Below are 11,688 nucleotides of genomic sequence, written 5' to 3'. Positions count from 1 at the left end.
ATTCTCATAGAAAACTGGCTATGTGACCCATATTATTTCGAACAAAAATACCCTTGGCTATGTGGGCTATGAGAATTGTCAATTCTATGAGAACCGCTCAGTTTTCATAGAAAACTAGCTATGTAACCCATATTATTTTGGACAAAAATACCCTTTGGCTATGTGGGCTATGAGAACTGTCAATTCTCATAGTCAGTTCTATGAGAACCACTCAATTTTCATAAAAAAATGGCTATGTGAATTAATTTATGAGAGCTGGCTATGTGAACTGTCAATTCTCATAGTCAATTCTATGACAACTATCAGTTTTCATAGTCAGTTCTATGAGAATTGGCTATGAGAAGTGACTGTTCTCATAGAGAACTAGCTTTGTGAACTGGTTATGGGAAGTGAACTACGTGAACTTGCTATGTGAACTAAAAAATACACAGTTCACATAATCTTACCACACACTAAACTACACAGTTCTCATAAAAAAATATATAGTTCTCATAGAAAATACACGGTTCTAATAGACAATTCTTATGAACAATACACAGTTCTCATAAAAAATATGCAGTTCTCATAGAAAAATACACATTTCTTATTGACAGTTTTCACATAAAATACACAATTCTTATAGAAAAATACACAATTCTTATAGAAAAATACACAGTTCTCATAGAAAATACACAATTCTCATAGACAGTTTTCACATTAAATACACAATTCTCATAGAAAAATACACAGTTCTCATATAAAAAAACACAATTCTCATAAATAAATAAAAAACACATAATTCACTAAAAAGAAACCTTGCTTGCAATCCTCTTTTTCCTAATTGAGTGTGGAAATTGATGACTGAACCGACATAGACTTTTGTAGTCCTCTGTTTCTGCTTCTTTTCTCCACAAAAGAGAGAAAATAGAGTTTTAAGAGAGAAATTCCTTTTTACAAGAGAATCTGATGAAACTTCCTTGTACAAAGAGAGAAAATAATTGTCAGATGCTACAACGTGAATTTTCTGAGAATTTTGAGATTTCCATTCGACCTTTACGCCCAAGTAATCTATTATCACAAACCTGAAGCAGATAATCGCACAAATAAGAGAGCTTAGAGATGAAGGAGGAGAATCTGGAAGTTGCGATCGACATCCAAAATCTTCATGTCGCCACCAACGTCAGTTGTCATCAAGTTCAATTTCGTCGTCATCGAGTTCGATTACAACATCTGGAGCTATGTGAAAATCTGGATCTCAATGGGAGACAACCAGATTTTAATGGGAGACGACCACAATGAGAAGAAAGGTCGCGGAGATACCGACGGCGGCAAGAAACGGCGACAAGATCGCCAATTCTCGTCGGATAGGAGACGGCGACGGCGGCGGTGGTCGGCGCTGCTCCATCGGTGGTTCGTGATAGCTGTGTCGGTGTCGACGCCGTCCTTGTCCATCAGATCGTCGTCCTCCGGCTTGAAGTCCACTGCTTCCACATCTCTGTTCGTCTCTCTCTCTCTCTCTCTCTCTACAAGGTGGGTTGAAAAGGAGCAGAATAGAGAGAATGTGAGGGTGAGGGGTACAAAAGTCAGTATGCAATTAATCCAAGCCTTCCAGCTTCGGTAAAATATTTCAGGGTTGGGATCAAACTAAACCTAAAAAACGGGACCGGCCTTTAATTTTCTAAAAATTTTTTACTGCCGGGTGTGTATCATGTGGTGCCAGTTCTGTGCATCCAAATCATCCGTTTTGGTTTTAGACGACTCGGATTTATAGAAAGAAAAAAAAGAAAGAAGAGAGAGAGAGAGAGAGAGAGAGAGAGAGAGAGAGTGAGTGTGGGGATGAGAAGAGAAAAAAAAAAAATTTCAATTTGTACCGTCCAATTAACTTTTGTGAGAGAGAGAGAGAGTGAGTGTGGGGATGAGAAGAGAAAAAAAAAAAAATTTCAATTTGTACCGTCCAATTAACTTTTGTACAGACAGGAACAATACAAACAACTCAACCTGGGCCTTTTTCCACACAAAACAAAACAAGCTTCGAACCCCCACCTCGACCTCTCCTCTCTCGCTGGACCACTCCCTTCACAACCGCCGCCGGCGTTTCTCCGATCAGTCTGGCCAGGTACTCTCTCTTCTCTCTCTCTCTCTCTCTCTCTCTCTCTCTCTCGCTCTCGTTCTCTGTACGCATCACTCAATGTGTGTATGTGTGCGTTCGTGTGTGGATGCGTACAATATACATATATTTAGATTTATGTATATGTAAGTTCTCTGCTGATTTAGGGTACGTGTGAATACTGTCAAACGAGTTCTTTGGAAGGTGAAATTTGCAATGTTTTCGGGTTAGTCGATTGAGAGGATTTGAAATTGAGCAATAAGAATTGCAGTAGAACACAGCATTTCGGAAAATAATTTACGGAAGATTCAAGGGTAAGTTTTCATTCAATTAATGGAAAATGTTTTACATTTAGGCTCTATTTGTTATGATGTAAAATGTTTTTTTAGAAAATAAAGTTCGAACATTTATTTTTGTTGGCACTTGAAAATATTTTAAAAAATCAACAAAATAGTGTAGAGGGGAGGACTTAAATGGTGGAGAGATCTGAGATTATTGGAATTGAAGATGTGTCAGGACTGACGATCGAAGAAACTAAGCAGTGAGAATTGCAGTAGAAGGCAGCTGGTTCATTTTGGAAAATAACTTACTGAAAATTTCAGGATAAGTCATTTTCATTAAATTGATGGAAAATGTTTTTCACGTAAAATATTTTTCTCATTTTTTATACAACCAAACACCGAAAAATAGGTAAAATATTTTACGTCTAAACAAACGGAGCCTTAAAATGTTGTCCTCATTTTTTATACAACCAAATACCGGAAAATAGGTAAAACATTTTACTTTATGAAGTAAAAAGGCCCACATCAGTAAATGAGCCTCTTGTTTTCGTCCTCAAAGATAGTTGTGTCTTTATGTGGCTGCAACAGAAGCTGTTTCTTTTTTTGCAGTTGGTACCAGTTGGCATGCATTATCCAAATCTTCAATTGGCCGTGGGGATGAAATCTAAATTGCAAACCCGAAAACTCTCTTGTTTGCAAATGCTATGTGACTTTGTCATCTTTACACCAAGTTTTCTTAATTATTACCAAACAACTACAGACATTTAGATGTAGAAATCCTAGAATGACGACCCATACCCTAGAATTACAGGTGCAATTCTCCAGTACATTTGTATGTCATTGAAACATCCCATTTAATGCATCAAAGGCTGTAATTATGTTAGGATTTCTGCAGCAACATTTCTATTGTTAGAAGCGTGAAAATGTATGTGTACTACACGACTCTGTGGGTCTAGGAGTATTACTAATTAGTTTCCAATGCTCCAGGAAACTTGGAAGTGCCCTTAGTTTGCTTATTGACAAGATGATCAATAATCTCTGTTGTCGCAACAAGCTAGTTTTGGGATGGATGATGTTAGCCAGAATGTACAGTAGAGAAACAATAAAAGAATATTTGAACCCCACAGAAGGTATATGCAAAATTTTGATGTCTCACCCAAAATCAGGGCTTGACACTGCCCTTGACCAGAGTGGAATTAGGGTTTCACCTGATGTTGTCGAAGAAGTTATCAAGAGATTCGAAAATGCTGGTATGCTGACATTCCGATTCTTCGAATGGGCTGGTATGCAACGTAATTACGAGCACAGCATCAGAGCTTACCACACTATGATTGAGTCTCTGGCCAAGATAAGGCAGTATAAAATTGTTTGGGATCTTGTGAATATCATGAGGAGCAAGAGAATGCTGAATATTGAGACATTTTGCATTATTATGAGAAAGTATGCTAGGGCCCAGAAGGTAGATGAGGCAATCTACACATTCAACATCATGGAAACATATGGCGTGCCGCCAAATTTAGCGGCATTTAACGGCTTGTTGAGTGCTCTGTGCAAGTCCAAGAATGTGAGAAAGGCCCAGGAGATTTTTGATAGCATGAAAGAACGATTCACTCCAGAATCAAAAACTTATAGTATACTGATTGAGGGATGGGGAAGGGATCCTAATCTGCCTAAGGCGAGGGAAATTTTTAGGGAGATGGTTGACATGGGTTGCAACCCCGATATAGTGACCTATGGGATCATGGTTGACATTTTCTGCAAAGCTGGGAGGGTTGAAGAAGGTGTTGAAATTGTTACTGATATGGATGCGAAAGGTTGTAAGCCTACTTCATTCATATATAGTGTTTTGATTCATACTTATGGGATAGAGAATCAGATTGAAAGGGCAGTTGAAACTTTCCTTGAAATGGAAAGGAATGGTGTCGAGGCTGATGTGGCGGTGTACAATGCTTTGATTAGTGCATTTTGCAAAGTAAAAAAGTTTCAAAACATATATAGGGTTTTGAACGAAATGGAATCCAAGGGGGTCAGACCCAATTCCAGGACGTGCAATATTATTCTAAACAGCTTGATAGGTCAAGGGCAGACCGACGAGGCTTTTAGGGTCTTCCGGAAGATGATTAAGATCTGTGATCCAGATGCAGACACCTATACAATGATGATAAAGATGTTTTGTGCCAGGGATGAACTTGAGATGGCTCGTGAGGTGTGGAACTACATGAAGTTAAAACAGTTTGTTCCGAGCATGCACACATTCTCTGCACTTATTAATGGATTGTGTGACAATGGTGATGTTTCCAAAGCTTGTGTTCTATTGGAAGAGATGATAGAGAAGGGATTGCGGCCATCAAGGGTAACATTTGGGAGGCTAAGACAATTGCTTATTAAGGAAGGAAGACAAGATGTACTTGAATTTCTTAACCAGAAATTGAATCTTCTGGTCAAGGAGCCTTTATTTGATTGATACATTCTGTTTAAACAAGCTTACGAAAACAATGAAGGCTCCTGCTGCTTGCAGCAGGAGTTCTGAGATCAGGTCTTTATTTTAGCAGGTCACTGTTTCTGTGTTTTCAGGCCACATTTTCTTGTTCTTCAGATATGATGCCGTGTTGGTATATTGTACTGGACTCTCCTGAGGTTTGGGATTCAGGTAGGCAGATCCCTCTTGTTTCAAAAAATTACAGGGGACTTCCCCTCTTGACACTAGTTGAGGATTGAGGTATGGTGGTCTAATTGCATTTACACAAATATAGTTTTTGTCTGTTTGATAGGATTTGTACAGCTATTTTTCTTAACTTCAAACTCTAATGGTTTTATTCCACATGGATTTCTATTTCCGATCAATGGTAAACTAGTTAAGAAATTAAGATTCAAAACTTGAAATTCTCTCTCTCTCACACCCCAACATGGTGGTAGCCAGAAGTTGGTATCACTGCTTCTCCACCGTCTCCCTATGCTACTAGTTTTGGAAGGAGATCCTCCTACCTGAGATAGATTACAGGACCTTTGGAATTAGAAGCATGATATTTCCACACGAACTTTCGAGGTGGTCTGACCTTTCTTAGAAGATGACCATCAGCTCGATTATTAACTTTTTAAACTTTTTTTGTATTATTGCAAATAGTTGTCTATATTTGTTAGGACCCTTATCCAAATTAGCAAAAGCTTGTAACCGAGTACATTGGCAATGCTTTTCTTGAAAATGTGAAAAGCAAGATATTTCCTTGTATTGGTGTCTACGTTCTCAGACCTTGTTTGCTTAGCATGTGAGAAAAGCATCATGAGTTTCTTTTATAAACACCTGTTGTTCTGAAAATAGTTGTGAAGAACTACCTAGTTTGTCATTTGGACTATGTCCAACCATTTCTGCATCTGCATTATTATGCAACCTTACCTTTTGTTCTTTCTTCCTCTTCCCACTTGTCGTTTTTTGTTCTCTGCTTTTTCCTTCCCTTGGTGGGAGTAGGTTGCTTAAAACCCACATCTCTCAAGGAGGAAAACATATTCTCATTGGAATCATAATCTACCCACCATTGTTTCTTTTCTGTCTTTTTTTTGGGAACTGCCATTATGATATTATCTATACTCATGGTGTTTTGAAATCAAAGCAATCAATATGGAAGTTGAGAACAAGCACCGATTTCTTCTGGGCTGTTAACTTGTTGGCATGTTTTTTGCAACGTCTTCTGTAGGTTATATTTACTTTTTTGAACTTCTTATCTCTATTCCTTCAAAGCCTTCACATACTGGAATCTGATGCGTGTAGGAAAGGCTCAGCTTCAGGCAAGAAATGGGATGGTGGAGGTCCAGGAGTTCCTGGAAGTGGTCCATAGAAGTGGCCCTTTCCGTGGCTTGGACAACGTTCTAGGAATTGACCATAGTAAGTCAAATGTTGTCATTTTCTTTTATTGTGTTTTATACGTTTCATTTTTTCTTTCCCTAAATGCAATGGTACTCTTCCTGCGTGTGGTTCTTGCTGCTGTTGAAGGCCTAGCCCTGATGGTATGTCTTTCAGAGTGGGAAAGTATTGAATGCTTGGAACCAGTTTACAATATTGTAGAACTTACACATCGTGAATGTTATTAGATCCTATCCGAGGATATGAAGCATCCGCCTTATATTAAAAAATGAACAGACTCCTATTACTTACTTTTTGATCAGCAACACTTATTAATTGTTCAGGTCCTGTACAAGTGTCTTGTGTTTTTGGTCCGTCCTTTTGTTTTCATTCATGGATTTTCTTATCTCAAAGTGCAAATTACGAAAGCAGAAATGTTCTATAGTTATTTTCAAAAAAGTCTTTGGGCAGTAATTCATGGGTAAATGTTAACCTCAACCCACTGGCGGTGGTTCAAGTTGAGAAAGTATGTTGAAATATGTGAAAAGTGAATTGGAGTTCAAAATGCTTTTCTCATTGTTGGAGTTTGTCTCACATTGGTTAATTATCTTTTCCAAAACTAGTATATGAGCTTGGGTGGCTTCTCTACTCATTGCCAATTGATCTTGAGTTTGGATGCTTTAACATGGTACCAGAGCTAGGGTTTCGGAGAATTTGCTTCCCCTTGCTTGTGCCATAAGTGCACCGTTGTTTATTGTGATCCATATGTTATGGATCCTTTGTTTACCTTTCCATGTGCGAGTTAGGAGTCGTACGTGCGGGGGAGTGTTGGAGTATGTCTCACATCGGTTAATTATCTTCTCTAAAACTAGTATATGAGCCTGGGCGGCCTCTCCACTCATTGCCAGTTAGTCTTGAGTTGGATGCTCTAACATTCATTATTTGCAGGAGACAGAAAAATTAGGTTTGTGGTGGATGCAGTTGGTTTAGTGCCCCTCCCAGGACTGCAAAACAATATTATGTTCATCCTTTAATTGCTTTCGCTATTGAAAATTCTGAAAATAGAGTTAAAAAATGAATAACGAAGAAATTTCAGAAAGTACCATGTAGCACTGTAACAAAAGCATGAAATGGCACTTCTGCAGAGGCCTTTGGAAAGATGGCTCAATATTCTAACGTGTACGGCACAAATGGCACCGCTTGGCACTTGCTAATTTACACCTGATGTGATAATGGCATAAATGGCGCATCAGTCTTTCTTCTTTTCTCTTTTTCTGGTCATGGTCTAGTCTTTTGTCCTTTTGACTCCTTTCTGGTTGCAAATCCCCTCCTTCTCTCCCTCTGTAGATCGTCAAGGATGAAATATCATGTCTTAAATAATATGTGGTTAATATTATCTTGAAATGGTAAATGACAATGTTCAAAGGGAAAATGTGGTTGGTTAGTTAAGTTACTGAACACGTAATTTTTTCTTTTATTTCATACAAGTAATACCGTCAGAAATAGTATAATCTCTTCTCAGATGTTTTGGGTCTCTTGATTTTCATCAATGTTGAATAACCAATAGTGATTTGTTCCTTTCATGGTCCTTGGCTCTTTCCTTTTCTGGCATTTAGAACTCCTTTCCATTAGAACAACTGTAATTATGTCCCATGTCTATTGTCCACGTATTATCAAATCTTTGGTGCTATTAATCATATCATCTGTGGTATAGATTGGATGGTATTAGAATTGGTCTAGTCCAGTGTATTTTGTAAATAAACAGAGAGTGATTTTCTGGATTCTTCTTAAGCAGTGTTTTGCTTTCGCTTTCTTGTCCCCAACATTCAGCAGAGGTAGGCTACAAACTTGGTCGTATGTCACCCGGCACACACTGCTTATTTGCAGTGACGATTACAGACTGTTTCCACTCCAGAAGATCAGCAGTCTAGCTAGTCGCTTTATGGAATGGAAGGCCAGAAGATAAAGTATGTATCAGTGTGCTAGGGATGCCCCCACTCAAGGCTGAAAGTTGGCCTTCGAGCTGAAGAGCTTACTGACGAATAGGCTCTGGCATATTCCTGCCACTGGAGTTTCCTCGTCCACTATACATCGTTTGGTAATTAGGTCTCAAGCTTTCTGTTTTGATGGAAGTAGCCACGCTTTTGATGTTCAAAGTGCTATTTAGATTTTGGTGCAATTTTTCAGGTGCTGCATTTGTACAGTTTATGTCAGTTTATTAAGATTTACTCATATTGTTCAATCTTAATCTATACGATTAGACGGATATTTCACTTTGTAAGGAAGAACTGAAGCCTGAAGGATGAAATTTTGGATGTATTCTTCTGATTTGAAATCAGCTATATATGGGATTTCAATTCCCTTTAAATTTTGGTTTATCGTTTTCTGTTTCTTTATATAGCGCAGAAAACCCAACTGGTCTTGTGGCTCCACTTAAGGAGGGTGTTGAAAATTGGTACAGTAGATGTGGTTTTTGGGAGGCGTTGCTAATAAACTTTACGTCAGGAATATGTCGGCTGGCTGGCGTCAACAGTAACGGAGGCGGGTTAGCGGTTCGACAATGGGGAGACGCTAATAGAAGTGTTGCTAAAACTTCTATTATCCTGCTGGGAATGTAGCAGTGGATAGTGGTTAAGAGAGTTATATCAACCATCGATCCACGTGAAATCCCAAGTGCTAGCTAGTGTCAATTATACTTGCGAACCAAAGTCAACTTAGATATACGGCTGACATAAATGTCGAACCAAATCATATATAAATGGCTCTACCAGCAGTGGAGAGAAATAGATGATTATCCTTACTCGATGCTTAGTGTCTCCAATCGAGAGATCTATAACTGGCATTGGATAATCGAATAGCTCAAATTGATAAATTTGGAACTATTTAACACGCTTGACTTAAATTCTTCATGCTAATGATTGTCATCATACGAGGATTTAAATAGCCCGTCAAGTCGTCTACCTTCCATCTGTCCTCACCCCTAAGAATGGAACATGGAACATGGAATGAGGTTTCAACCTGGGGTTCCAAAGCTATGTGGAACATCCGGACATGGAACATGGAACGAGGTTTCAACCTGGGGTTCACACATATGTACCGTTCGTTTAATTAAGAACGCACGGCATGAGACAAAGCTATGTGGATGTTTTGTTAATTTGGGAGCTATTCTGTTAGTATCACAATATTTTGATGACCACAAAAACTTCAAGAGTTTCTTGCCTATAGATATCCACTTTTCCCTCTCAACCTCTCATAATGTGCGTATATATTGGTACATGCCCACAAGCACATTTCCATAAACAGGAAATGAGAGTTGCTTGAAAACCAAAGGTTGATTAGTGATCAAAGAAAGAAAAATGATGGACCAGATGGAGAGAGTGCAGGCCATTGCCTCGGAGTCGACAGACACCATACCGCAAGAGTTCATCAGGCCAGAAAACGAGCAGCCCGGACTCACAACCTACGGCGGGCAAGCCCGCAAAGTCCCGATCGTCGATTTCTCGGACCCACATGAGGAGAACCTCGTGCGGTCCATTGTCGACGCGAGTTCCAAATGGGGTATGTTCCAAATTGTGAACCATGAGATTCCAGGAGAAGCAATTAGGAAATTGCAGGAAGTCGGGAAAGAGTTTTTTGAGCTGCCACAGGAAGAGAAGGAGGCTTATGCTAAGCCTGTTGGGTCAAAGAGTGTGGAAGGGTATGGAACTAAGCTGCAAAAGGAAGTGGAAGGGAAGAAAGGTTGGGTTGATCATTTGTTCCATAAGATATGGCCCCCTCATGCTATTAACTACCAGTTCTGGCCTAAAAACCCACCTTCTTACAGGTTTGACACATTTTTTTCTTCTCATTTGTTGTAACTTGTAAGAAGTTCAAAGGGCTGCAATCGGCCTCTACGTCTCAGTTTATCGACCCTCCGCTACCGTTACACTCCGATATACTAGTGCTACCAAAAACTCGTGTGCATGTCAACTGATTCGTCATGCATACCACTTTGTGTCCAATTTTTGGCCCGCTTCACAGCCGCTAAGGTCAATACTCAGCTTTCAAGCACTCTGTCACCATAAATAATTTCAAAATTTAACGACTGTTACACCTAATTCCTGCTACGTATCATTTGTTACTCCCACTACTACTTCCGTTAACATTATGCGGCCTGCTAAAAACAATGCTAACAACGATCAACAAGCTTGCTCTCCATGATTCCATTTTTCTATCCTCCCCTATTTCCTACAAACACGTACCAACACAATCATCAAACTAGGCATTCATTGATGTGTTACATCTAATTAAAATTCTCTTGATTCTGTTGTAGAGAGGCAAATGAGGAGTATGCTAAGCACTTGCATGGGGTTGTAGAAAAGCTGCTAAGGACCCTGTCACTTGGGTTAGGGCTTGAAGGGGAGGAGTTGAAGGCGGCCGTTGGCGGCAATGAGTTGGTGTACCTGATGAAGATTAACTACTACCCACCGTGCCCCCGCCCTGACTTGGCCCTTGGGGTGGTGGCTCACTCTGATATGTGTGCCATCACCATTCTGGTGCCAAATGAAGTCCAAGGGCTCCAAGCCTTCCTAGATGGCAGCTGGTATGATGTTAAGTACATCCCTAATGCCCTAATCATCCACATTGGTGACCAGATTGAGGTAATGTACATTTTCCTTTCATGGTTGGCAAAAATTTCATGCGTGCGCCTAGCTATCACTTTAGAACAATAAAATCGTAAAACATGAAAAATATGCAGGAACAATAAAAATTCATTAGTCCCTTAGTCACGACCTAAGTCAAATAATTTGCGACCACGTGTGTAAGCAAGAGCGCGAGCGTGAGCGTGAAAACATCCTTGAATTACTTCTTAAACTACTAAAATTCGCGAGAACAAGTATTGAGAGCGCGAACGCATCTCATTTTGAAGAATTATGTGACAAGATTCAAAATTCCTGTCCCATCACGTATCTTTTCCTTAGTCATGTACTGTAAATAAATTTGCAGTTCTTACTAAAAGAAACCATCATGACTTTTACCATCTAACAAATTATTAACTTGTTAAATATTGGATTTGACAGATTTTGAGCAATGGCAAGTACAAGAGTGTGTTTCATAGATCAACTGTGAACAAGGAGAACACAAGAATGTCATGGCCAGTTTTCTTGGAGCCCCCATCAGAGCTTGAACTTGGCCCACATCCCAAGCTCATTAGTGAAGACAATCCCCCAGAGTACAAAACCAAGAAGTATAGTGATTATGTTTATTGCAAACTCAACAAAATCCCACTGTAATTTATAACTAATTGGTATGATAAGTACACTTATATTACAGATCGTACTGGTGTGAGGGCACAATCTCCTCTGTCTCGAAAACCCCCGTGCTTCTGTGTCGAGAGATTTTTCAGCTGTTTGGAGTGTGTGTGTGCACTTTTTTTTCCTTTTTAAATCCTGCCTCAGGGGTGTGGACCCCGTAAAGACACATTTGTTAGAATAGATGAGATT

General features: G+C 39.4%; 2 protein-coding genes across 13 annotated transcripts; both read left to right on the top strand.

The window, feature by feature from the left end:
- Positions 1–1,923: 1,923 nt before the first annotated feature.
- LOC131303778 (pentatricopeptide repeat-containing protein At1g77360, mitochondrial) lies at positions 1,924–8,573 on the top strand. 12 transcript variants are annotated; one of them, XM_058330782.1, is made up of 5 exons: positions 1,924–2,095; positions 3,355–5,086; positions 5,976–6,036; positions 6,139–6,247; positions 6,356–8,573. In XM_058330782.1, exon 2 carries the CDS (start codon positions 3,392–3,394, stop codon positions 4,829–4,831), a length of 1,440 nt encoding a protein of 479 aa, XP_058186765.1. In that variant the 5' UTR covers positions 1,924–2,095; positions 3,355–3,391; the 3' UTR covers positions 4,832–5,086; positions 5,976–6,036; positions 6,139–6,247; positions 6,356–8,573. The 12 variants fall into 12 exon arrangements, with proteins under 12 accessions (XP_058186765.1, XP_058186767.1, XP_058186770.1 ...); XM_058330784.1 differs by lacking the exon at positions 5,976–6,036; XM_058330787.1 differs by lacking the exon at positions 5,976–6,036 and having other exon boundaries at positions 6,134–6,247; positions 8,105–8,573.
- An 890-nt stretch (positions 8,574–9,463) lies between these two features.
- Positions 9,464–11,515, top strand: LOC131303780 (flavonol synthase/flavanone 3-hydroxylase-like). The gene is made up of 3 exons (XM_058330788.1): positions 9,464–10,028; positions 10,518–10,845; positions 11,266–11,515. The coding sequence occupies exons 1-3, from the start codon at positions 9,562–9,564 to the stop codon at positions 11,476–11,478; spliced, it is 1,008 nt and encodes a 335-aa protein (XP_058186771.1). The 5' UTR covers positions 9,464–9,561; the 3' UTR covers positions 11,479–11,515.
- Positions 11,516–11,688: the final 173 nt, after the last annotated feature.

This window comes from Rhododendron vialii, chromosome 10a (assembly GCF_030253575.1).
Source record: "Rhododendron vialii isolate Sample 1 chromosome 10a, ASM3025357v1".
Lineage (NCBI taxonomy): Eukaryota > Viridiplantae > Streptophyta > Magnoliopsida > Ericales > Ericaceae > Rhododendron > Rhododendron vialii.
Note: the sequence above shows the minus strand (reverse complement) of the source record. Positions and strands in the feature narration are given on the sequence as shown.

What these genes read in the sequence shown, in the direction of transcription:
- LOC131303778 (XM_058330784.1), top strand. Translation starts at nt 3,392, where the DNA reads ATGATCAATAATCTCTGTTGTCGCAACAAGCTAGTTTTGGGATGGATG.
- LOC131303780 (XM_058330788.1), top strand. Translation starts at nt 9,562, where the DNA reads ATGATGGACCAGATGGAGAGAGTGCAGGCCATTGCCTCGGAGTCGACA. An exon ending in AAAAACCCACCTTCTTACAG is followed by an intron (nt 10,029 to 10,517) that starts GTTTGACACATT and finishes ATTCTGTTGTAG; the next exon opens with AGAGGCAAATGAGGAGTATG. An exon ending in ACATTGGTGACCAGATTGAG is followed by an intron (nt 10,846 to 11,265) that starts GTAATGTACATT and finishes TGGATTTGACAG; the next exon opens with ATTTTGAGCAATGGCAAGTA.